Source organism: Canis lupus, chromosome 17, assembly GCF_003254725.2.
Source record: "Canis lupus dingo isolate Sandy chromosome 17, ASM325472v2, whole genome shotgun sequence".
In the NCBI taxonomy this organism is placed as follows: domain Eukaryota; kingdom Metazoa; phylum Chordata; class Mammalia; order Carnivora; family Canidae; genus Canis; species Canis lupus.
In genome coordinates, this window is record NC_064259.1 from 60,560,298 (window position 1) to 60,586,711 (window position 26,414).

At 42.4% G+C, this 26,414-nt stretch overlaps 1 protein-coding gene and 2 long non-coding RNA genes across 5 annotated transcripts in view; 2 read left to right on the top strand and 1 right to left on the bottom strand.

Annotated features, from left to right (window-relative positions):
- Positions 1-203: 203 nt before the first annotated feature.
- LOC125752771 (uncharacterized) lies at positions 204-4,177 on the top strand. Of its 2 annotated transcripts, none has more exons than XR_007402988.1 (3): positions 204-601; positions 1,700-2,456; positions 2,716-4,177. It is a non-coding gene; the product is annotated as an uncharacterized LOC125752771 (long non-coding RNA). The 2 variants fall into 2 exon arrangements; XR_007402987.1 differs by having other exon boundaries at positions 2,239-2,456.
- Positions 4,178-5,063: 886 nt separating this feature from the next.
- On the bottom strand, positions 5,064-11,857 carry LOC112663958 (uncharacterized). The gene is made up of 2 exons (XR_003139451.3): positions 11,095-11,857; positions 5,064-5,391 (listed from the first exon to the last, which is right to left on the bottom strand). It is a non-coding gene; the product is annotated as an uncharacterized LOC112663958 (long non-coding RNA).
- Positions 11,858-12,389: 532 nt separating this feature from the next.
- SNX27 (sorting nexin 27) overlaps positions 12,390-26,414 on the top strand; it is a 73,850-nt gene continuing 59,825 nt past the window's right edge. The window contains exon 1 of one of the 2 annotated variants that reach the window (XM_025452992.3): positions 12,390-12,935. In XM_025452992.3, coding sequence (XP_025308777.1) covers positions 12,622-12,935 — 314 coding nt within the window. In that variant the 5' untranslated portion in view covers positions 12,390-12,621. The remainder of the gene's footprint in view (positions 12,936-26,414) is intronic. The other variant, XM_025452993.3, reaches the window with a different exon arrangement.

Sequence of the window (26,414 nt, forward strand, 5' to 3'; positions counted from 1 at the left end):
GTTTGTGCTTTGGAGGGCACACAGCATTCAAAGCTTAATGGAGGGCATTTGCCTAGAATCTATTTTAAGAAGAAGATTACATGTAAGGAGAAATTTTCTGATCATGTGATTACGCTCTGGGACATGAATTTAAGGGAATGGCGGGTGCTCCTGTTGAAGATCTTCACAATCTATATTTTTTGGAAAAGACTTACGAGTGAGTAGGTTAAATATGAACAGAGACTTCTGATTACAAGTTTATGTAACAGAATTGCCCAGCTCTGGGCACTGGACATGGGGTGGGGCTTTGGTAGCTTCCAGTGGAATGACGTGGCCCTCCATGAATGGGTGTTGGGGTTGGAAACAAAACTGTCACTTCTCTGCACAGCTCCTCACAGCTTTGCCTCATTTGCAAACATCTGAGAGATTAGTAAATATTAGTAGATACGTGTTGTCAGTAAATAGACTTTGTTAGAGCTGTCGACACCTGCTGGTGCTAAGTGTGCTTCTCTCTGGCTCTGAGTCTTTCTCTCTGCCTCCTTGTCCCAAAGGCTCTTGGCATGGATGTGGGGAGATCCAGCTGTACTAAAGAGGACTGAGAGACAAAGGAAGAAAGGTGCAGGTAAACTCAAGGGGAAAGTAAGTGGGTATTGCAGTTGGTTACATTCTGTGCAGGGGATTCCCTTGCAGGAAGCTTTTGGGGGATGGAATTTCTTGATCTGTATGTCAGTCAAAACAACAGTGTGTTTGAGAAAAGAGGGAAGGATGACACACGAAAGGGAAAGAAGTGATTGCTGAGGCTAAGAAATGATTCTTGGGGATCTCTGGATGGCTCAGCTGTTTGGCACCTGCCTTCAGCCCAGGGCATGGTCCTGGAGTCCAGGATCAAGTCCCACGACGGGCTCCCTGCATGGAGCCTGCTTCTCCCTCTGCGTGTCTCTGCCTCTCTCTGTGTGTTTGTCATGAATAAATAAATAAAATCTTTAAAAGAAAAAAAAAAAGGAAATTATTCTCACCCACAAAGTGGGCAAGAGTTCAACATAATGGTATCAGAGAGAACCATGAATTTATATTGCTTTTCATTATAGGCTTTTTCAAGTTTAGTGCAATTCCTTCATTGTATATCTTAAATAGCATATTAGATTTTTTTATTGTGATAAAATAGACATAACATAAAACTTATCATTCTTTTTTTTTTTAAGATTTTATTTATTTGACAGAGAGCAAGAGAGCACAAGCAGAGGGAGGGGCAGAGGGGGAAGCAGATTCCCCACTGAGCAGGGAGCCCAACATGGGGCTCCATTCCAGGACCCTGCAATCATGACCTGAGCCAAAGGCAGACGCTTAACCTACTGGGTCACCCAGGCGCCCCAAAGCTTACCATGCTAACGACTTTTAAGTGTACGATTCTGTGGCGATAAGTATATTTTCATTGTTGTGCGACCATCACCACCATCCAAGTTGAAGAAGTTGAACTTCTTCAACTTCCCAATTGAAAGTCCATACCCATTAAACACACTAACCCCCCTCATATCTTCTTCCTCCAGCCACTGGCAGCTACCATTCTGCTTTCTGTATAAATTTGACTACTCTAGGAATCATATAACTGGAATTATACAATATTTGTTCTTTTGTGACTTGTTGGTTTCTCTGGCTCTTCTTTGAGACTCATCCATGTTGTAGCATGTGCCTCACTGTTTATTACTATTATTATTTTTAGAGAAGAGGGAGAGGTGGAGGGAGAGGGAGAGAGAGAATCTTAAGCAGGCTCAATATCCAGTGCAGAGCCCGATGCAAGGCTCGATCTCACAACCCTGAGATCATGACCTGAGCCGCAATCAAGAGTCGGATGCTTAAATGACTGAACCACCACTGTTTTGTAAGTGTACCCTACAAAATCTTATTTCTTAAAGCATCTCCATGTGTAGATTGTGGGTAGCATCATCTCTAGTTTACAGTCAGAGAAATCAAGTTGAAGAGAAGTGCATCAGATACAACTGGCTGCTTCTCTGAATCCATATTCCCCTGTACTCTCTCCCTCATACCCTTCTTTCTTTCAGCAGAGCCCCAATTGTGTTATCATATTTACTGGCAAGCCATGCTAGGGACTATTCTTAGCTCCATGAGTAACTCCTGATTAGTTTGGATCAATCTAATTTTAGGTCCTTTGCCGATGATTGGTTTAGACGATACACCTTCGGCCAATGAGACATGAGAGAAAGCTGATGCAAGACTTTTACAATTTCTTTGCTTTTACAGATAGACACAAGAAGAAATTTCCTATTTTCTGCTTCTCAAAGTGGCCGTGTGCCTGCGTGATGCTTGGAGCTCAGCAGCTATCTTGCCACCATGGGAGGAGTTAGCCAAATATTGAGGTGGCAGAGAGAGATGGAAGGAATCTGATCCTTGATGAAATGAATAAGCTGTTGAATTAATCAACATGGAACTCCCTACCTTAATCTTGCTATTTGTTTGAGGTCATAAATTTCCTATTTAAAGCACTTTACTTTTTTAAAGATTTTATTTTTTGAGAGAGAGAGAGAGAGAGCGCGCGTGCACAAGGTGGGGGAGGGTCAGAGGCAGAAGCAGACTCCTCTCTGAGCAGGGAGCTTGACACCAACACTGAGTGATCATGGGACTCTGGGATCAATACCCGAGCCAAAAGCAGACGCTTAGCGGACTGAGTCACCCAGGTGCCCCTTGTTTAAAGCATTTTTAAATTTTCTCTACTTGCAGCCGAAAACATACTGAATGACACGTTAAGGATTACAGCTAAACAGGAATGCAGAGGACCCAAGTCTCACTCCCCTTTTCTACTGGATGATGCTAATGACTCAGGATTGGTCTTTTTACTATGCAATCTCCCAACCTATTGTATTATTTCTGAACTGTTGGCTCTAGGAAGTGATTTCTGGGGAAAAGGACCCCTGGAAAATTAAGTTTCGTTTTGAGGAAAGAGTGGGGGGCACTGGAGAAAATTAAGAGAGACACAGATAACAGAGTGACAACTGCCTAAGGAGTTACAACTGGAAGGATGGTGTAAAGTGTTATGTGGGAATGACCCTCTGAAACATAGTGGTCGGGTGTGGTGAGAGGGGATGACAGAAAAAAGCCAGCCAGTGTGGCTGTAAGAGCCATGGAGCTTTTCTTTCCAATGGGAAGCCCAGCAAATCTGGGAGAGGTGGTATGTAGCAAACTGGACAAGGCATGATAAGAAGATGGCCGGGTGAAGGGCATGAACCACCACAACTACAGGACGCTAAGAGAGAAGTAACATAACTACATACCAAGCTGACACCAGTGCTCACTTAAGCCTGTGGTAGATTGTACTGGCTACTTTTTATAGTTTACCCAAAAGCTTTCTTTTGACATGTGCCCTGGGTATGGGATCTAGGTTTGGATATAGTTTTCCATTCTCCTGGCTACTTTAATTGTTCCAGGTGATGGGCACATGACTCAATGGAGGGCCAAAGTCCTGCCCTGAGATTAATATATGAATTCTGAGAAAAATAAGGTGTTTTTTGCTAATAGATAAAGAGAAGCAGAGATGAACAAAAATGAAAGGCAGATGAAAAAGAATTAGGTCGCCCTGAGTTCTGTCTGACCCTGAGGCATTGGTTCCTATGGCACTTGGCTTGAATCCAAGAGCCATCCCAATGTGGAAGATTATATTTTTCAGGGATGGCCATGCTGATATATCCCAGCAGCCATACTCTGATTAAGCTGCAAAATTGACACTCTTCTCATCTAGTGGTGGTTGTGTCTGTGTCCCCTTCATTGTACTTGGGCAGAACTTTGTGACCACTTGGACCAAAATAATATGGTAGAGTGATGTCATGTGACTTTCAATGCTGAGTCATAAAAATTTCATGCACTATTGTTTTATTCTGGAACATTTGATTTTGGAACCCAGACACCATGCTTGAAGAAGCCAAGAAGAAATCACATGAAGAGGCCATGTGTGGGAGTCAGGTCAACAGCTCCAGCTGAAGTCCCAGAAGCCAACCAGTCTCAATTGCCAGGAATAAGAGATTCCCAGATGACCTCAGCCATCCAGTCACCCTTAGCTTTTGAGTCTTCCCAGCTGAGGCCCCAGGAACTGTGGGGGCAGACATCAGTCAACCCTATGTGTCCTATCTGAATTCCTGACTCATAGGGTCCATATGCATAATAAAATGATGGTTTTATATGCCACTAAGTTTTGGGATGGTTTGCTATGCAGCTACAGTTAACATGAATACCCAGTGTCCTTCTTAGTTATGTGCAAAAAATTCTCTTTTTTGCTTAGGCTGGTTTGAATTAAGTTTCTGTCACTTGAAAAAAAAAAAGTTTCTGTCACTTGCAACTAAAAGAAATTTGATTCATAAGCCCTCTAGTCTGTAGATGTTATTCACTTGCAAATCAGTTACTCAATTTACAAAAAAATAAATAATTTTTCATATGGTCTTTCTTCATGGAAAAAATACTCTGTAAAACAGTGAGGAGGATAGAAGAGTCAGAATTAGTCTGAAAAAAGGGCCCTCTTTTTGTTTTCTTCAACCCATGAATCTGTGGGTAATGACATAGCCTTATTGCCTCACGTAAGCAATTTAATTTTTCTTCTTACTGTTGAGGTCTAGCCACTGATCTGCTGAGTGACCTTTGATGTCATGATACATTGCTGAGTCTGTTTCTGTTTTTAGAGGGTGGTAGTGGAGAGAGCTATTTCTTCATCAGCAAAATGAGGGAATGGGGCTAGATGTGATATCTATTAGTATATGTATCAAAGATAATAATGTACTAAGCATTATGTCAGGTGTTTTCCACATATCACTCATTTTACTCCTATACAGCAGCTGTTATTAGCCACTTTCTGGTTCTTCTCTAGACAAGACTCCATCAATATTCCTCTTGTGCCTCTCACTCTCCTACCCTCTGAGGACACAAGTCACATGTGACACATTCCTTGTTTTCCAGAAACTTAAAGGTAAAGCTAGACTAGATATTAAATTATTTTGGTCTAAATTGAGTGGCACACCATAAATACAACCGGAGTTACATTTGTTATCTCCTGCCATGTAACAGATGACCACAAATTTAGCAGCTTAAAACAACACACCACACATTTATTACTTCATAGTTTTTGTGGGCCAGGAGTCTGGACCCAGCTTAGCTGGGTCCTCTGTAGTCTCACAAGCCTACAACCAAGGTATTGGCTGGGCTGTGTTCTTAAAGGAGCCCAGGATCCCCTTCCAAGCTTATGTGGTCATTGGCAGAATTTCTTGCAGGCACTGGACTGAGGGTCCTATTTTCTTGTTGTCAGCTGGGGGCAAATCTCAGCTTCTAGAGGCTCCTGCAGCTCCCTGCTGTGGGCCTTCTCCATAGGCAGCTTTCTTCTTCAGAGCCAACAGGAGACTCTTTCATCCTAGTCTGCTAAAAAGAAGTTATATAACGTAACTTCAGCATAAGAGTGACACACATCACCTTTGCCACATTCTATTTCGTAGAAGAAAGTCACAAGTCCTGCCCACAGGCAAGGGGAGATTACACAAGCGCGTGACTCACTGGGAGGTGGTGGTGGGGGGTGTCACTGGAAGGTGTGTTTGCCACAGGAATTTAGAAAAAAAGATAAGTCAGAGTGAATTGGAATCCTCAAGGGAGGCTTTATGGAGGGCCTTAAGCTAGAGCTTAAAGGATAAGTAGAATTTAGACCCAGAAAGAGGAAAAGAGAAGAGGCTGACCACCCAGGATCAAAGGACTATATACATATGAGCAAAGGTGTGAAGGTCAGGTACTCATTTAAGTTAATGCATATACAGGGATCCCTGGGTGGCTCAGGGGTTTAATGCCTGCCTTCGGCCCAGGGCATGATCCTGGAGTCCTGGGATTGAGTCCCACCCACATCAGGCTCCCAGCATGGAGCCTGCTTATCCCTCTGCCTGTGTCTCTGTCTCTCTCTCTCTCTCATGAATAAATAAATAAAATCTTTAAAAAAAATGCATATACAAAAACCTAATGGAAACCTGCTGACTTTTTACATCACAAAGGATAGGAGGAACTTTTTCTTTTTTTCTTCTTAAAGATTTATTTACTTATTTGAGAGACAGAAAACCCATGAGCACAAGTGGGAGGAGGGGCAAAGGGAGAGGGAGAAGCAGACTCTGTTGAGCAGGTAATGACCCCCAGGATAGAGAGCCAAAGGCAGATGCTAAATTGAGCCACCCAGGTGCCTCCCGCCTTTTAAAAAAAAGATTGGGGATCCCTGGGTGGCTCAGCGGTTTGGAGCCTGCCTTTGGCCCAGGGCGCAATCCTGGAGTCCCGGGATTGAGTCCCACGTCAGGCTCCTGGCATGGAGCCTGCTTCTCCCTCCTCCTGTGTCTCTGCCTCTCTCTCTCTATATATATATTTATCATGAATTAAAAAAAAAAGATTTATTTATTTATTTATTTATTTATTTATTTATTTATTTGAGAGACAGTGAGTCAGGGGTGGTGGGGGGAGGGAAGGGCAGAGGGAGAGGGAAACAGAGTCTTAAGCAGACTCATGCTGAGCACACAGCCCAGGCAGGGCTTCATCTCATGACCCTGAGATCACAACCTGAGCCAAAATCAAGAGTGGAATGTGTAATGGACTTAGCCACCCAGGTGCCCCAGAACTTTTTTTTCTCTTTAACCGAAAAGAAACTGCGTAGCGAAGAGAGTACTGGCCATAGTGTCAGAAAATTTGGGTTCATGGTTCAGTTATGCTATAAACCAGCAGTATGACTGGGGCCTTCTGGTTAGCTAAGGTGGTTCCCTGTGGATGATTCTATTAACACGTCTATTGTGAGGACTAGGTAAGCTCTAGGGTGGGAAGTGCTCTGCAAACATCCTGGGTCCCATTTCCAAAGGCAGCGTCAGTGAGTTCCAAAACCCCAGTCTCCCCAAGGCTCTCACTCTTGGAATCCTCTTTATCACTGTCACCAGGTTTCTCTTGAGGTCTCCTGAATGTCTCCAGGGAGGCACTCTCCAGGTTCTGGCCTTGGCACCCCAGTCACTTTGTTACCTGCTCTGCCTTGGTGCACTCCACTTCCACCACCCACCACCTGGAGCCCACGCTCACCAATGCATGCCCTAGCCACCCCCTTCCCCAGGGCCAGCCTCACAAGTCCAAACCATTACTCATCCATCCCTCCTGGATGCCCCCAAGACCCCTCAAATCCTTTGTACCAAGAACTAAACTCATTGTCCTCCCCACAAGTCTCTTCCTCTTCTGCTTTCGCCTGGTCTTGGGAAATCACACCACAGAATCTGGGCCCTTAGGCCATTCTTTTCTGCCCTGCCCTCACACCTGAGCTCCAATTGGTGCCAAGTCCTCTCCGACCAGTGAGGCCTCTCCCACCACAACTGCCAAGCCTCATTCTCGTCAATTCCCGGAAATCACAGCACTTCGGTCTTAACTGATCTTCTGGTCCACACTTCCTTCAGGATGAACTTCCTCAAGCACAAATTTAATGTCTGTTCTGCTTAAAAACATTCTCTCTCTCTCTGTGTGTGTGTGTGTCTCCCATGAATAAATAAAGTAAATCTTGAAAACAAAATCATTCAGAAGGGGATGCCTGTGTGGCTCAGCAGTTGGGTGTCTGCCTTCGGCTCACGGCATGATCCTGGGATCTGGGATCCGGTCCCACATCGGGCTCCCTGCATGGAGCCTGCTTCTCCCTCTGCCTGTCTCTGCCTCTCTCTCTGTATCTCTCAAGAATAAATAAATAAAATCTTTAAAAAAATAAAAAATAAAAACATTCAGAGGCCTCTAAATACTTGAGAATAAAATTCAAACTTCTGGACACTATATTCAATATCTGAAATCCTCTCAGATCTGATTCTTGGGGGCACCTGGGTGGCTCAGCAGTTGAGTGTCTGCCTTTGGCTCAGGTCATGATCCCAGGGTCCTGGGTCAAGTTCCACATCAGGCTTCTCTTGGGGAGCCTGCTTCTCCCTCTGCCTATGTCTCTGCCTCTCTCTGGGTCTCTCATGAATAAATAAACAAAATTTAAAAAGCAAGGGATCCCTGGGTGGCGCAGCAGTTTGGCGCCTGCCTTTGGCCCAGGGCGCAATCCTGGAGACCCAGGATCGAATCCCACGTCGGGCTCCCGGTGCATGGAGCCTGCTTCTCCCTCTGCCTATGTCTCTGCCTCTCTCTCTCTGTATGACTATCATAAATAAACAAATAAAAATTTAAAAAAAAATTTAAAAAGTAAAAAGATCTGATTCTTCCCCACCTCCTCTGTCCCTGCTGCTTCAGTCCTACTGAAGTGCTGGCAGTTCTCACATTGCATGTTCTTTCAAATCTCTTCGTTTGAATGCACTGCTCCCCTTGTCAGAAATACAGGACCACACCATTCTTCTCTGCCTTGCCAACCTTTTTCTTTTTCTTTTTCTTTTCTTCTTTCTTTCTTTCTTTTTTTTCTTTCTTCTCTTTCTTCTCTTTCTTTCTCTCTCTCTCTTCTTTCCTTCTCTCTTCCTTCCTTTCTTTCTTTCTTTCTTTCTTTCTTTCTTTCTTCTTCTCTTTCTTTTTCTTTCTTTCTTCTCCTTCCTTCCTTCCTTCCTTCCTTCCTTCTTCCTTCCTCCCCTTCTTTCTTTCTCCTTTCTTTCTTTCTTCTTCTTTATTTCTTCTTTCTTTCTTTCTTTTTCTTTCTTTTCTTTTCTTTCTTTTCTTTCTTTCTTCTTTCTTTCTTTCTTTCTTTCTTTCTTTCTTTCTTTCTTTCTTTCTTTCTTTCTTCTTTTTTGCCATTTTCATCCATGATTGCTCAGCCTATTTGCTGTTCCGTGTTCAAGGCCCCTCCTGTGGACACTCTTGCCAGCTTGTGTGGGCCTCCATCACAGCTCTTATTACTCTGGAGACCCAAGGCCTCTGTTGTAATGTTTTTTTTGTTTTGTTTTGTTTTTTTTGCTTTTGCTCTCTTGCTAGATTGAGTTCTCGAGAACAGTAATGGTATTTTATTTTAGTTTCTTTTCTGATGCTCTGATCACCTTTTCTTCCAAGCTGATCCTTTCTACATATTTTATGCATTTATTTTTTGAGTAGGTAACACATTCATCTGTCTAAAAATTCAGAAGTTACAAAAAGTTACAGAATGAAAAGTCTCCTTCCAACCACTGTTCCCACTCCAGCTGTCCAGTTCCTCTCCCCAGGAACAATCAAAATGATCAGTTTCTTGTGAATACTAGAGATAGAAATACTTTAGAGATAAAAACATATCATTCCCCTTTTATACAAAAATGCTATGATATTCTACAGACTGTGCTGTACCTTGTTCTCACATATGTACTGTATCTATGGGATCATTCCACTTTAGCACATAAAGAGCTTCCTTTTTCTTTATTTTCAGTCTTCCATTGTGGTTGCATTCCAAGTTAACCAATGAGCATTAGGTTATTTCCAGTCCTTTGCAAATACAGAAAATACTTCAATGACTATCTTCACAAAAATGTCACACTTCACACATGTACAAGTGTGACAGTAGAATGAATTCTAGAAGTGGAGCTGCGCCAGATCAAGAAGTATGTATTTGTGAGTTTCACCATGTCCTATTGCTCCTCATCGAGTTTGTAGATAACATCTTCTTTATCTTTGTATCTCTAGCCACCATTGCAGAGTCTAGAACAGAGCAGGCATTCACTACATTTTTTTTCAAATAAACAAATGAAAAAAATAGCTCTTTCAGTGGAAGCTCCCTTTTTCTTTTCTTTGAGGCCTTTAGTGGATAAATTCCATCCCACTCAGAGCTCAGTTCAAATCAAATGACTGCAGAGTATTATTGTATAGCAAAATCCTTATTCCAATTTGTATTAATTTCCCTATTTGTGCAATTAATTGAGACCCTTCTTCATTAGGTTGCTTACAAAATAAGGTTATACTAACTTTTACGTTCCAATAACGGAATCCTCATTCCACATTTTAAGACATGTCTTAATTATTCTACTACTCTCTTCCCCCACATTCCAAGCAATTACTAGAAACCCATACACAGTGCATGAATTCTTTCAGGAGGTTGTTTGCTGCTTTTATTTTTATTTTTATTTTTTTTTTAATTTTTATTTATTTATGATAGTCACACAGAGAGAGAGAGAGGCAGAGACATAGGCAGAGGGAGAAGCAGGCTCCATGCACCGGGAGCCTGACGTGGGATTTGATCCCGGGTCTCCAGGATCGCGCCCTGGGCCAAAGGCAGGCGCCAAACCGCTGCGCCACCCAGGGATCCCCTGTTTGCTGCTTTTATAAGTCACCAGACCTCTCTGTGCAAGGTAACTTTACTTTTCTTTTTTTTTTTATGACTTTATTTATTCAGTTTAGAGGTCAGAGAGCAATAAAGGAAGAGAGGGAGAGAATCTGAAGCAGACTCTGCACTGAGGAAGGACACCCACCTGGGGCTTGAGACTAATGACCTCAAGATCAGGACCGCAACTGAAATCAAGAGTTAGATACTTAGGGATCCCTGGGTGGTGCAGCGGTTTGGCACCTGCCTTTGGCCCAGGGCGCGATCCTGGAGACCCAGGATCGAATCCTGCGTCGCGCTCCTGGTGCATGGAGCCTGCCTCTCTCTCTCTCTCTGTGACTATCATAAAAAAAAAAAAAAAACGACTGAACCACCCAGGTGGCCCACTTTTACTGACTTTTTAAAACTACGAATCCGTTACTTCTCCTGGATTGTTTACTAACTGTGTGGCTTCTCTACGCCTGGTTTATTCATCTATAAAATAGGGCACATTACTGAGTTGTGAAGACTAAATAAAATTATAGATGTAAAGTGCTCAGAATAATGTTTGGCACACAGTAATGTTGAGAGAAACAGTCCTTCATGGGTCTGTCATGCTTCTACCCATCTTCCTGGGTATGCCAAAATGCAAGACCCTGACTGCTTTTTAACATAAGGGTCATTTCTCAAGATTGTGTTTATAGTGAGCAACTTTAAGGAATAAGGTAATGTCTCTCTCCAGCACAAAGAATAGGTTTGCTCACTGCTTCCTATAGAGGACAGGTTCCCCAAACCCAGTGTTCTTCAACTGCGACATAAATCCACCAAGTAAGTGCACATTCATGTGAGCCCTCCCTGTCATCCCCATAAAACGTGGGGGAAGAGGAATTGACACCAACCTGCTGAAGCTCATGTCGCTTCCTGTGTCATAATAGTCCTTTGTCTCTCATCCAGGAATTCTGTCTTTTGTTAGCATCCACAAAACAGTAACAGACTAACTAACTCACTAGCCAGTCAGGAGGGTAAAATGAAATACCAGACTTGAGTACTACATGCTTCAGTAAGCTATTTTCATTATTTTTGCTCTAGCTCTTCTTGTCTTTGCTAGGCATCCTACACACACTATCTGTGAGTGTGTGTTTGGGTAGGTAGCTGACAAACATCAACTGCAGCCATTGCCAAAGATTTCTACTGTGTCTGTTGTGGGAAACAAAATGAATTAGAAATAAAGGTAACTTGGGGCACCTGGGTGGCTCAGTTGGTTGAGCATCTGCCCTCTGCTCAGGTCGTAATCTCAGGGTCCTGGGATATAGCCCCACATCAGGCTCTCTGCTCAGTGGGGAGCCTGCTTCTCCCTCTGCTGCTCCCCCTGCTTGGGTTCTGTCTCAAATAAATAAATAAAATCTTAAAACAACAACAACAACAACACTTCAAAATCGTTGCCCAATTTAAATTACTGGACTCCTCTAATATCCAGTTCTACATCACTAAGGCCATAGTCTTTTTTGCATATACACACACATATACATATTTTTTGTATAGTTGGAACATAGTTTTTATGTAGTTGCAATACATGAAAGTTGCGAAAAAAGCAGCCCGGTGGCTCAGCGGTTTAGTGCCGCCTTCAGCTCAGGGCGTTATTCTGGAGCCCCGGGATTGAGTCCCACGAGCTCCCTGCATGGAGCCTGCTTCTCCCTCTGCCTGTGTCTCTGCCTCTCCCTCTCTCTCTCTGTCTCTCATGAATAAATAAATAAAATCTTAAAAAAAAGAAAGTTGCGAAAAAATAACCGGGCCTTAGTTCCTGTTACCTAACAGCGGGATGACTTTGGGCTCTCTATGGTTCAGTTTCCAAATAACTGAAGTAGAGAAACGAATTCATGATCCTGCCAGCTCACAAGGTTGTTGGGGTTGTTGGAATAAAATAATGGATTCATGTGAACACAAGCTATTGAACAAATGAGTTGTTATAATTTAAGGCTGCAACTTAAAGCTGTCGTCACAAACATCAATTTATGCACATATTATTGTCTTAGAGGCTAAGAAATGAGTTAGGAAATGAAAGAAGCAAAAACGCGCCCCAGGTCAACAGGTTCATCAGTCGGCTACAATCGGTGCTGGCTCAGCGGCTCAAACTACAACTCCCGGCAGGCTTTGTTCCTCAACGCGTCACGTAACCTCCGCTCGGGCCCGGGCCCTGCCCTCTCCCCCGCCCCCACCGTCCAGAACTCCAACTCCCAGGAGGCTCCACTGGGCGCAACCGTCAGTCTCCCCTTTCCCCCCGCCGGCAGCTCTGTGGCCGACTCCGGTCCCGCGGGCGGCGGAGCGGGCGCGCGCCTGGGGGTCGCACGGCTGCTGAGCGGGGCGAGCGCGCTCGAGGAGGGAGTGGAGGCGTAGGAGGGCGGGGGTACGGCTCGCTCGCTCGCAAGATGGCGGACGAGGACGGGGAAGGGATTCACCCTTCAGCCCCTCACAGAAACGGAGGCGGCGGCGGCGGCGGCGGGGGGTCCGGGCTTCACTGCGCGGGGAACGGCGGCGGGGGAGGCGGCGGCCCGCGGGTCGTACGCATCGTCAAGTCCGAGTCCGGCTACGGCTTCAACGTTCGGGGCCAAGTGAGCGAGGGCGGGCAGCTGCGGAGCATCAACGGGGAGCTGTACGCGCCGCTGCAGCATGTGAGCGCCGTGCTGCCCGGGGGGGCGGCCGACCGGGCCGGGGTGCGCAAGGGGGACCGCATCCTGGAGGTGTGAGTATCCGGCTGCCCGCCGCCCCGCCCCCTCCGCCCGCAGCCCCTGCCGCCCGCTGGCCGCCCCGTCCCCGTCCCCGTCCCCGTCCCCGTCCCCGTCCCTTCCCCCTCCGCCTCCCCACGCGCCCCCGAACCGGCTGGGTCCCGCTCAGGCCCTTCCGCCTCCCTCCCTGTGACCCGTCAGAGCTCCCCCGCTGCTCTTACCTTCCTGCCCCCCCTCCTCCCCCCCCCCCGCACGCTGCCCTCTGCCCCTTCTGCCCTCGCTGACAGCGTCTCTTCTGAGTCCGCTCCCGGCCTCCTCCCCAAGTTCCCATCTTCAACGTCGTAGTTTCTTGTCCACCGCTGCCGTCCGCCCCGCGGACCGTCCGTCTGGCTTCTGCACCAAGCAGCCAGGGCCTGCGCCGCCGCTTCTCTCCTTTTGCTCTCCTCGGTTACCCTCGCTCGGGGCTAAGCACCCCTGCATTTTTCTGCCCTGCGGAGTGTCCTTTCCCCTCCCTCTTGGAGCCACGCTCCCGCTCCCGAGAGCGCACCTTCTTCCCCGACCCTTTGTGAAGGCACGCCTTTGCGTTTGTTTTGTTTTGCCGGTTGGGGAGGGTGTCTGGCCGCTGGTTTCTTTGCCCCGTTGTACCGTATTACACCGGGATTTTGCACCCAGCGTCGCCTGTCTCCACGTTCCTGGGAGGGCAGCATCCCTGCCCTGGCCCATCTTCACTTCTGCACTAACTCCTACTTCTTTTTAGTGAGATTTGTGGTGGAGCTCTCCTTCGTCCCGACTTCCCCCCGAAACTAGACCCGTCTTTTGGGTCTTTGACTTCCTCATTTTTTCAGGGCATGCCCCTCTATTCTCTCTTTCGCTCTGTCCTCTTGTGCTCCCACGCTCGACTTTCTTCATCCTATTCTTTATCCCCTCCGGGCTGCTTTCCTTGCTCTTCTTAGGTTCCTGCTGCAACCCATCCTCTTCCTTACTGCAGCCTCTCCCTCCCATACTCCTTCATCCTTCCTTCCCCCCAGCATCCTAAAGCTCTAGCAGGATGCTGCCTTGTCTTGCAGTTTCTGTGCACACCTCCGCTACTCTCTTACCGGTGTTACCTTTGTGGATTTGTACTTTGTATTAAAATTTGTATAGTGGTGGCTGGTAGGTGGCATATGCCCTCATTACCTCCATTCTCCTCAGCAGCCCTCAATCTTGTATCTCTTGCCTTTTTACTGAACCTTATTTTTTCACACTTTGGCCCTCTCCCTCAGTACTTGGATTTGCCCTCATGAAGTCTTCCTTATTTTTTGTAAATGTTATTTTAGTTATAATTTCTACAACCTCCAGTCTCCAATAAAATAGTAAGTTTGCTCAAGGTTTCAACAAGGTTAGTATCTTGAACATCTGGCCTATAGAGGAGTCCATCCCTTTTTATTTACCTTATTCCCCCTGCCCTTACCTTGACATTCTGTTTTTTTAAAGATATCTGTCTATCTATCAGAGAGAGTGTGTGCACAAACAGGGAGAATAGCAGGCAGAGGAAGAGGGAGAAGCAGCCTCTTCACTGAGCAGGGAGCTCTGAGCTTGGGGATTGATCCCAGGACCCCGGGGGATCATGACCTAAGCTGAAGGCAGACGCCTAAGTACTGAGCTATCCAGGTGCCCATTTGACCTTCTTACTCAATGATATTCACTCATTCTCTTTCCTCTTACCTTTCACCTGAAGAAAGAGTAGCTCACTAAAGTAAGTTTGGAGCTATTAAAACTTCCGTTTATGCTTTCTTTTTTCCTTTAATGCTCTACATGCTCTTTTCTTATTCTCTGGTAATATGTTCTTAATCTTTGAGAGCCAGGGTATTCAGACTAGAATGCAGTAGTGACCAAAATTTTGCTCTGTACCTGGGCATATAATTCTTTTTTTGCTAGATAACTCAAAATCTGTGGCTATTTCCTTCAGATAGAAGCTCTTGGAATTGTCATTTTCCTTTTCTTTTGCAAGTTAACTTTGGATCCAGCTGTTTATTTTTAAATTTAAAATTCAAGTATTGGGATCCCTGGGTGGCGCAGCGGTTTAGCCCCGCCTTTGGCCCAGGGCACGATCCTGGAGACCGGGGATCGAGTCCCACGTCGGGCTCCCGGTGCATGGAGCCTGCTTCTCCCTCTGCCTGTGTCTCTGCCTCTCTCTCTCTCTCTCTATCATAAAAAAATAAAAAAAATAAAATTCAAGTATTTATTTGAAATTATAAATTTATCATAAAATTATAAATAATTTACTCTTTATAAGAGTTAAAAGAACTAAATGAAAACAACTCTGTAGGGGCAGCCGGGGTGGCTTAGCGGTTTAGCGCCACCTTCAGCCCAGGCGGTGATCCTGGAGACCTGGGATCAAGTCCTGCATCGGGCTTCCTGCATGGAGCCTGCTTCTCCCTCTGCCTGTGTCTCTGCCTCTCTTTCTTTCTCTCTCTCTCTCTCTCATGAATAAATAAATAAAATCTTTAAAAAAAAAAAAAAAGAAAACAATTCTGTAGATGACTACAACTAACATCAACCATTTCAAATATATATATATATATGTTTATATATCAACTAACATAGTAGCTTCTTGCCTTTATTATAATTTTGTAGTGAAATCTAGATATAAATTAGGTATTGTAAGGGAGACCTCAGATGTTCCCCTAGGACAGATGGAAGGACTTGTGTCAGGCCCATGTTCCAGTTCAGGCCCATTCTTCCTTCAGGGGAGAAAATAGTGAATTTTGGCACATACTTGGTGGTGAGCAGAGACTGTCTTGAAAAAGACAACAGAGTAGCCAGGACAAAAGAATACTCTTTGCTTAGAGAACCTTACTCTGGAAGGTTGTGATGATCAGACTTCTTCCTAACAGTGGTTTCTCACCTTCCAACTGTATTTTGATTCCAAATTCTATGAAGCTTCTTTGCTACTATAGTGGAAATGGTGGTGGTTACAGTATAGAGTCAAGCAAGTTGGCAAATTCTCAAAAAAAAAAAAAAAGTTGGCAAATTCTCTGAGACCTCAGCTATACAGTCTCTTTCCTTTTTCTAAAGTCTGCATCTTCTCCTTAGGTTTTCTTTTCTTTTTTTTTTTAAATTAATTTTAGAAAGATTTTATTTATTCATGATAGACACACACACACAGAGAGGCAGAGACATAGGCAGAGGGAGAAGCAGGCTCCATGCAGGGAGCCCAATGTGGGACTCCATCCCAGGACTCCAGGATCATGCCCTGAGCCGCAGACGCTCAACTGCTGAGCCACCCAGGCATCCCCTCCTTAGGCTTTCAAGTGAGAGGAGGAAATCCGTGATCAAACATGATTCTTCAGAGATATCTGGGTCTGCTACTTGTTTTGATTTTGGTTAGGTTGATGCTAATTTTCCTAAAGCATTCTTTAGTCAGCACTCCTTAGGGCTTTTCTGTCTCCCACAAATTCGTAAATTAATCTCTCTGTTGTCTCAGGAAAGTTTTGCATGTTATTGAAGTGCTAAGTGGGGTCAGGGTTAGGCATAGGTAGATTATTATTGCGTAGACATAGTTTGCATGAAGTCATAGGTGGATGTCTGGTCCTTGATGATTGCTGCTTAAGACTTGTCCCTATTTTAGACACTTTCCTCCTGTACACAAATTATTCCAACTTTTTTATATTGTGGTCCTTTGGACAACTGATTGAGATGTGAAAAGAATAGAGTAACTTTGAGATTTAAGAGACTAAAATCTTGGACAAAAGTCAGAGCTTGTATTTCTTTTAAAGTCTGCCTACAAAGGCCTTGTCCTCATTGAATCTTAGAACAGTCATTAAAGGGGGATTCCCCGGGTGGCTCAGCGGTTTGGAGCCTGCCTTCCGCCCAGGGTGTGATCGTGGAGTCCTGGGATCAAGTTCTGGGATCGAGTCCCGCATCGGGCTCCCTGCATAGAGCCTGCTTCTCCCTCTGTGTCTCTGCCTCTGTGTGTGTGTGTCTCTCATGAATTAAAAAAAAAAAAAAAAAAAAACAGTCATTAAACTAAATTCAGTATGGTTCTGTTTGTCCTTTCTCCCTTCAAAACTGACTAGACTTTAACTGGTTTGGGAAAGAGAGATGTTGCAGGGCTTAGTAGGGTATGAACAAGCCCTCTGGGCTCTAAGTTTTACTGCAGATGGAAAGTTTTGTACTAGCAATGTTAATCTCCACCTTGTAATTTTTCCCAGTATAACACATCGAGAAGGTTTCCCTTTGATGTGTATATACCTGGAGGTATGCTTTCAAAAAGTAGAACCAAAATAAATATGTCTTTGTACTAATTATATAGTATATGAAGTAACATTTAATTAACTTCAGGTTAATTTTCTTAAGGTAAAGTATTTCCAAGGGCTCTTGATTGATTTCTTGGGTGCCCTTAGTAGGGGTTTAACATGCAGTAGATATGGTTGTGGTACCATCTATATTTTTAAGGGATTAGGTTTGTGTGTTGGCTAGTTTGTTTTATCTCTTTGGTATTTGGGTAGTGTGGTCTTTAACAAGCCAGTAAGATTGGCTTGCAAGCGTTTAAAATCATCATATATTTGTGCAGGGTAGAGTATGTGCTTTCCCTCTTGATAGCTACAAGATAATATACCCATCAACTTTCCCTTGTTAAAGTTACACTTGCTCTTAGCCAAAAGGCCAAGAAGCAATTCTCTTGTTAAAGTAATCCATAAGAAAAATTAATGCTATGTATATGTATGTATGTATATGTTTATTGGGAGTTCAATTTAATAACAGGAATATCTCATGGTCTTTTTTTTTTTTTTTTTTTTTTTTTTTTGGCTTCATTTAATGTGAAGTTTGAGATAAAGAGCGTGGTGCCACAAGAAGCATTTTTACAAGTTAAGTGTAAGTCATTTAATGTTGACTGCTAAGTACCTTCTCAGGAGAAAGCATTCTCAATTGTAGATGAATTCTGTTTGGCCCAGATTTTCCAGGTAGGTTTTAGAAATGGTGTTTGAAATCATGGTTATTGGTCAAAGGAAAAGTGTATGGTAGTGATTCTTAAGCTTTAGGGAGCATAAGAATTACTAAGTATGTTTGTCAGAAACATAGTTTCTTGGGCTTACTGTTTATATATGATTCAGTAGGTCTTGGTGGAGATTGGCTAGAAGTCCTTATTTATTATTTTTTTAAATATTTTATTTATTTATTAGAGAGAGAGAGCGTACACAAGTAGAGGGAGGGGTAGAGGGAGAAGCAGAATCTCCTCTGAGCAGGGATCTGGACACCGATCATGGACCCTGGGATCATGACCTAAGCCAAAGGCAAACTCTTAATTGACTGAGTCACCGAGGCGCCTCCTAAAAGTCTTTTTTACTCCCTTTGCAACCTGTGTACCCAACCTGTACCTGGAGCAACCCTGCAGTCTAGGCCTTGAAATCTTAGTCCATTTTATCTTTGTGGTTATATTGAGAGTCATGAGCTAAGACTGTACTAACAAAGAGTAATTTTAGGCTCTTGAACTCCAGCCCTTAACAAAATCATTTCAGTACGATAGTGGACTATTTATATGTGCTCATCTAGATTTTATTGAATCTTCCTTAATGTAATAAAGATGTATGGTGAAGAGGTAGAACAAGGTAATAAAAATCATTGTATCACTTTGCAATTTTTTTGGTTAAAGATTTATTTATTTATTTATTTATTTATTATTTATTTATTTATTTATTTATTTAAGAGAGTGCATGAGAGAGTGGGTGTGAGCTCGAGGTGGGGGTAGTGGTGCAGAGGGAGAGAACATCAAGCAGACTCTGCTTAGCACAAAGCCCAACTCAGGTTTTGATCTTACCACCCTGAGATCATGACCTGAGCCAAAATCAAGAATTGGACATTGAAAAACAACAGTGGGATATTCAACCAACTGACCCACCCAGGTACCCTCACTTTGCACTTTATGTAGTGTGTTAAAATTTACACAGTATTTTTACATTTGATTTTTACATTTTTACATTTGATTTTCACAACAGTTTTGTGAGATTGGGAAAATATAAATTCCTTGAGGATAGGAGCTACATACATCTATGTTGTTTTCCCAGGCAAACATCTAGTGGCCCATATGGAGTATTAGTCAATAAATACTTAATGAATGTATGAGTATTATTTGTCCCTTTTTCATAAGAAAAGAAACTGGTGTTGTAGTAGCGAATGTTAACCAGAATTAAACCCAGGTCTTTGGATTCTGAATCCAGTATATTTTGTATATCTTTGTTTTCTCAGCTTTTGTTGACTGTTAATAGTCAACTATTCTTGACTGAATAGTCACTTAAAATTCAATCGCATCCCTATAAACTTGGATAGCAGTTGAGCTTTGGGGTTTTTTGTTTGTTTGTTTCTTTGTTTTTTAAAGATTTTATTTATTCATAGATAGAGAGAGAGAAAGGCAGAGACACAGGCAGAGGGAGAAGCAGGCATCATACAGAGCCTGACGTGGGATTCGATCCTGGGTCTCCAGGATCATGCCCTGGGCTGCAGGCGGTGCTAAACTGCTGCGCCACCTGGGCTGCCTTGAGCTTTGGTTCTATTGTAAAATGTAACTGTCTCATATCTTTATTAACCTGGTCTCTCTGATTATTAAATTGGGTGGGTGACAGGGAACCAAATCGGCTATTCTTTGCCCTTGTTTGTTGATACCTTTATTGGTTATCAGCAAAGAGAGCCTGACATAATTGCAGCCCCAGGAATTCCTTTTAATTCCCTAAGTAGTTGAGGTAGCAAACAAAACTAAATTTGAAAATAGCATTATATTCCCCTTGGAAATCACTTCCACAACATTGCTGTTACCAGGAAAAGATGTTGTTAGCACCATGAAGATGTGGCTAGGTCATATAAATTATTGTGAAGAAGGGTTCTCTTTAGCCCACACAGACTGGTTTGTTTTAGGTGAGGGTTTGTTACCATGCTCTCAAAGATAATTATTTTTTAAGATAAATCCCGTTGGGAGTAATTCTTATGATAAGCAAAGAGACTCAGTTGACATGCAGACACTTAAAATTTATGATCAACTGTCCTATGCTTTGGGAGCATGACCTGTGGTGAGTTTGTTAGATGATGGCAATACTGACACAGTGGTGGTTTAGGTTAGAGCCAGTTGAGATCATTCCTTTTGACTATCAGCTGTATAGATGATTTCTGTGCTTTACTTGGGCAATCCCCTAAAAACCTATGTATGGGTGGTGCAGTTCCAGCCCCACACATGGAAAAAAATATTTAGAATTTTTTTTCAAAGTAGGTTCCATGCTCAATATGGGGCTTCAACTCCATGATCCTGAGATTAAGAGTTGCATGCTCTACCAACTAAACCAGCCAGGTACCCCCAAAATAGGCAGCTGTAAAATATTTTTTAAAAACTTGCAACTTTCTGTAAGAGATACATTTTATATTAGAACCAATATAAATGCAAAAAAACCCCACCTGAAGCAAGTTTCACAAAACCATATGTAGTAGTATCTTGCTTCCTGCCATTTTTTTAGTCTGTTCAGTATTTCGGAGTTTTTTGTTTTGTGATTTGAAGCTTGATGGTGGTCTACATTAATTTCATGACTATTAGGTTATGATCCATTGTTTGAAAAACAGTGATACAGGGCATCACTTATCTGGTGTTTGCCCACTATCACTTCATATTCAGTCTGGTTTCGAAATTAAGTACAAACTATGTGTAAATTACTGTTAGGCTTGTATGAGTCACAGAGTCTCTGCATCTCTGCCCTTGAGAAGCTTACACTGCAGTAGGGAAGTGTACAATTTACTGTGTGTAAAGCAAATGAATTGATGAACATAAAAGAAAAACAATGGGAGTTTTAGTTTTTTTATTAGTTTTTAAAACATTTCTGGTTCAAACTTAAGGCATTTATTTATTTATTTTTAAGATTTTGTTTATTTATTCATGAGAGACATAGAGGCAGAGACACAGGCAGAGGGAGAAGCAGGCTCCCCACGGGACTCAATGTGGGACTGGATCCCAGACCGCGGGATCACATCCTGAGCTTAAGGCAGACATTCAACTGCTGAGCCACTCAGGTGTCTCCACATTGGAGTTTAAAGAGTGAATATAGTTGAGATGATTGGTGGATAGATAGGTCATAAAAGACTTTTAAACTGATTGAAAGGACAAGTGTAATTTCAGGAGGCAGAGAAGGGGGAAAGATTTCATAGGCTGAGGGAACTGATTGAAGGGAGGAAGACATGCAAAGTTCTTGGGATAACAAAGAATCTAAAGTTATTTGTAGACAATTGTGCTTGAAGTTAAAAAGGGTTTTGAGTGCAATACTGTCAAGTTTGGATTCTGTTCTGTTTTTGAGGTCAGAATATAATTACATGTGCATTAATACCTAGGACTCCCTGTGAATTTAGTTTTTATTTAATTATTTACCTGAAGAGGTTGAATAACTTCCAAGGCCAAAAACGAAAATCACTATTAGAAGAATTTCAGAGCATCAAGTCTCTTGGGCTGTCTTGTACTATATAAAGAAGGGAACTAAGAACAACTAAGCTCTTAACACCCAGAGCTGGGAACAGCTGCTAAGGAGCTGGTTGCCTTTAATTTGTGTATGTTTTACCTCACAATCTAGTCCAGCTTGTTGAATATCCACTCCTCAGGTTTTTTGTTTTTTTGTTTTTTTAGATTTATTTGAGAGAGAGGCGCAGGGTAGGAAGGGCAGAGGGAGAGGATCTTCAAGCAGACTCCCTGCTGGGTGCAGGGCTCTACACCGGGCTCCCCCCCAGATCTCATGACCCTGAGATTATGACTGGAGTCCAGATCAAGAGTCAAATGCTTAACCCACGGAGCCATGTAGGCACTTCTCTTTAAGTTTTATTTATTTATTTTTAAAATTTTTATTTATTTATTTATTTATTCATTCATTCATGAGAGACAGACAGAGAGAGGCAGAGACACAGGCAGAGGGAGAAGCAGGCTCCATGCAGGAAGCCTGATGCGGGACTTGATCCTGGGACTCCAGGACCACGCCCTAGGCGGAAGGCAGGTGCTAAACCACTGAGCCACCCAGGGATCCCCCTCTTTAAGTTTTAAATGAGCATACTTACTGTTGTGTTCACAGTTGATTAAGTTTGATCCTTATGTGCTGCAGGCCCACTGTGCTCTGCCCTATGATGTTCTGTTTTAGCTGTTCTAAGAATTCCTACTCTGCTCCTCTGATTTGAAGATGCCTCCTTTAATTTAAAGCTTTTGTTTCTGCATACAGTATATTGTTGGGAGTTGAGGGGACTGAAGACCGGCAACTTAAGATAGTACTAAGGTTTATACCTGCTGTCTCCCTTCAGAATGAAAATCCATATGAAGGTCCTTAAAATAAGAATCAGTGATGACCACAAAGTCAATTTTTGCTTTCTCTCAGAAGTGTGAGGGGTACTTCAGGATTAAATTGTGTGATATGGTATTAGTCAAATAATAGGTAGTATGTATGTAGTCTCTTTTGTTTATTACTTAATGCGCTCCCTGCTAACCAAGTAAGGTTCTCATATTAGTTGAGGAAATACACCTTTCTGCAAGGTATTAAAGTTGCAGAGTAAGGAACTGTATTTGAGTACTCTTATGTATACTTTCTTCCATGAACTTAATGTTATTATGAAAACATCTTTTAAAAAATGATTTATTGGGACGCCTGGGTGCCTTAGTGGTTGAGCATCTGCCTTCGGCTCAGGGCATGATCCTGGGGTCCTGGGACCGAGTTCCACATTGGGCTCCCTGCATGGAATCCGCCTCTCCCTCTGCCTATGTCTCTGCCTTTCTCTCTCTCTCATGAATAAATAAATAAAATATTTTAAAACAATGACTTATTTTTGCTTAAGCTATCTAAAACTGTAGCTTCTTATGTCAGACCTCAGAGCAAAACTAGAATGACAGATTTATGTATTCTGTGGACTTGAAACAAGTAATGAGTTTCCTTCTCTTTGGAAAAGTACAGAGTGTCTGTAGAGAGTCAGCTGCTTGTGTGGGTATTCTCCCAGCTGTGTTCGGGCAGCTGATTACTCTCCGAGAACTATTCAAGGAGCTTAACCCGGAAGTTGTCTTTTTTTCCCCCCAAATACTGCAGTACTTTTGTATTTATATGTCTGTCTAGTTTTAGTTATGTTTATATAGTATGTTTTAAAAATTGGGTGATTGATTAAATTAATTTTTGGTGATCTTGAAAATGTCAAAGTTTTGGAAACTTCTTCCACTTCTTTGCTGATCAGTTTAATCATCTATAAATTCTGTAACTTGTAAAGTGTGTTGTCTACTGAATGTACCATGGATTACTTAAAATTTTTTTACCCAATATTATTGTCATTTTGATTTTGGTAGGGTTAAAAACAACTTTCTGAATCCATTTTCTCAAGGTATGTAACCTGCGTCTGTCTTAGCAATGAGTTTTGTTCTCTGGCTGGTATTTTGAACCCAAGGAAATGTGACACTTTGATGAGTTATGTGCTGGTAGATTATTTTAGATTTCCCTACCCTGCCCAGTTATCCTTTATATTGCTGATTCAGAAAAGTTCTTACTATACCTTTTTTTCTTGTTCAATGTGTTAAAATAGACCACAACTTAAACTGTAGTTTGTGTTCCTCAGCTTCCAGGAGAAAATTGCCCATATTTAATTTGGATTAAAGGGTAGTATTTGGTTACTAAAGGACTGTATCCCTTCAAAAGTATATCTTTTTTGTTTTTTAAGATTTTATTTATTTAGGGATCCCTGGGTGGCGCAGCGGTTTGGCGCCTGCCTTTGGCCCAGGGCGCGATCCTGGAGACCCAGGATCGAATCCCACGTCGGGCTCCCGGTGCATGGAGCCTGCTTCTCCCTCTGCCTGTGTCTCTGCCTCTCTCTCTCTCTCTGTGACTATCATAAATAAATTTTTAAAAAATTAAAAAAAAAAGATTTTATTTATTTATTCATGAGAGACAGAGAGAGAGGCAGAGACACGGGGAGAAGCAGGCTCCATGCAGGGAGCCCGGTGTGGAACTTGATCCCAGGACTCCAGGATCACGCCCCAGGCCAAAGGCAAGGCGCCAAACCACTGAGCCACCCAGGGATCCCCAAAAGTATATCTGTTGATATTAATTGTTGTTGTTATGAATTCTTAAAGGCTGGCTATCATAGATGAAGGTATTTTTGAGCTTTTTTTTTTTTTTTCTTCCAATAGTAGTGATCTACACTTTTTTCTGTATACTTATGTATAGTACCTCTTGAGAGTAATTGACTATTTAGGAAATAGGTATTAGGATTCAGGGTGTAGGCTGTTATCTTAGAACAAACTTACCAGATCACAGGAGTAGTTATGCTTTTAATTACATTATGTAGTAATCCAGAAATAGTAGTGAAATAGAACTTTTAAAAAATTAAGATTCCTTCTTTGGTAATTTATGTCAGTTGCAAGCTAAGGTTGTTGATAAAACTGGTAGATTTTATTCTTTAATTAACTTTCACTGTGATCAGTATACCAAATTAAAAGCATTTTGGGGATTGTATTTAACTTAGCCATGTAGGCAGTGGTTCAAAATAGAGCAGATTTCAAACTCTTTGAGTTGGTGTTGGGAAATGATTTAGAACTGATTGTTTTCTGGTGAATAACTGAAGGAGGGGTTCTCAGCAACAGTAGTATATGTAGGAGGCAGTGTCAGTTTAGGGAAACCATATGGCTAGTAGCAACTTTCTTTTATCTAGCATTCATTATCCCACAGTGTAAAGAAGGAACCCATTTTCATATCCAGCCTTACATTTAAATAAAACCATGAATTGCTACATGCTGATCAAATATTTAAAGACAAAAATTGAAAAACAAAATCCTATCAAAACAGAATAAGTTAATGTTACAATTTTATTTTATTTTAAGATTTTATTTATTCATGAGAGATACAGAGGCAGAGACATAGGCAGAGGGAGAAGCAGGCTCCATGCTGGGAGCCCCATGTTGGACTCGATCCTGGGATGGTGGGATCATGCCCTGAGGCCAAGGCAGATGCTCAACCTCTGAGCCACCCAGGTGTCCCAAGACTTGAGCTTTTTAAATGTCAACATGTTTATTTCTTACTCCTTTTCACCTCATTTGACTATCCTTGGAGTTAGTATTTATATTTAAACATTAATATCAATTAAGTTACTTTTATTTTCAACATCTTTGAGTAAAAGAAAACAGCTTCACTTTGAAATTGCTTAGGTAATTGAATGCCATATTTTACTGAAGCATTATTTCTACTACCTTCCCATAATAGAAAGCAAAATGATCACTAGTACTAAAATTTGAAAAATGTAGAGCTTGCATAATGTTTTTAGTACTTCCCCCTAAACAGTGAAACCAGTATAAAAGTTAAAAATAAGGAGTGGAATTAAGAAAGTGCATGAAGGAGAACCATTATTGGATGTTTTTTGTGCTAGCCTTAATAATTTTTTCATACATTCAGGGAAAAGTTTGAATGAATGCTTACTACCTAATGAACATGGGATTAGACACTGGGGATAGAAAGCTGAATAACATGTAGTCCATGCCCTTAAGATATTTATGGTCTGGTGGGGAATGGGCAGAACAGACAATTTGTTGTTGTTGGAGTAAACCCTGGGGAGGCTGAGGAAATAGAGATGGCACCTGACCAGACTGGGGTTGGCAGGGAAGGAAAGATAGAAGCCTCAGGTCATCCCCCACCCCAGGACATTTTTAAAGCCCAATTGACCTGATGTCTCAAACCTCCTCTCCTCTCTCCTCCCAATGGGATGAACAAACCTAATTCCTTCGGTTCCTAATAAGTACTTTTTTGCCCCAAGTTATCTGAACTAGTAAATGCAAGTACCCAAGAACCATGTGCATTTTAACAGAAGGCTCCCAGACAAAATGTACTAAAATTATAAGGACTATATATAGTTTATCACCCAAACCAAGACACTTGAAAATGACAGAGGACTGTGAATTATGCCAGGACAACAGATATAAAATAGGTGTGTCCTGGCAATCTGGAACATAGGTCTGTATAACTTTAATGATTTAAATATAGAACGCTTCCTTTTCTTTTCTTTTTTTTTTTTAAGATTTTATTTATTTATTCATGAGAGACACAGAGAGAGAGAGAGTCAGAGACACAGGCAGAGGGAGAAGCAGGCTCCATGCAGGAAGCCCGATGTGGGACTCGATCCCGGGACTCCAGGATCGCGCCCTGGGCCAAAGGCAGACACTAAACTGCTGAGCCACCCAGGCGTCCCTAAAGAATGCTTCCTAAGTGGAAGTGAAATACTCTTTTAACTCTTTTAAGCTGTGGCATTTTTCTTTTCTAGCTTTTTATTTTATGTTTTAAGTAATCTCTATGCAGAGTGTGGGGCTTAAGCTCAACCCCAAGATCAAGTCCTGTGCTCTCCTAATTAACCAGCCAGGCACCCCACTAAGCTGTGGCATTTTTCTGATTTGAAGATTTCAGATCTTTGTTTGATTTTCATAACACAAAATGGAATAGCTCACTCCATCTTGTTATTGAATTATTTATTTACTAAGGAGTCATGAT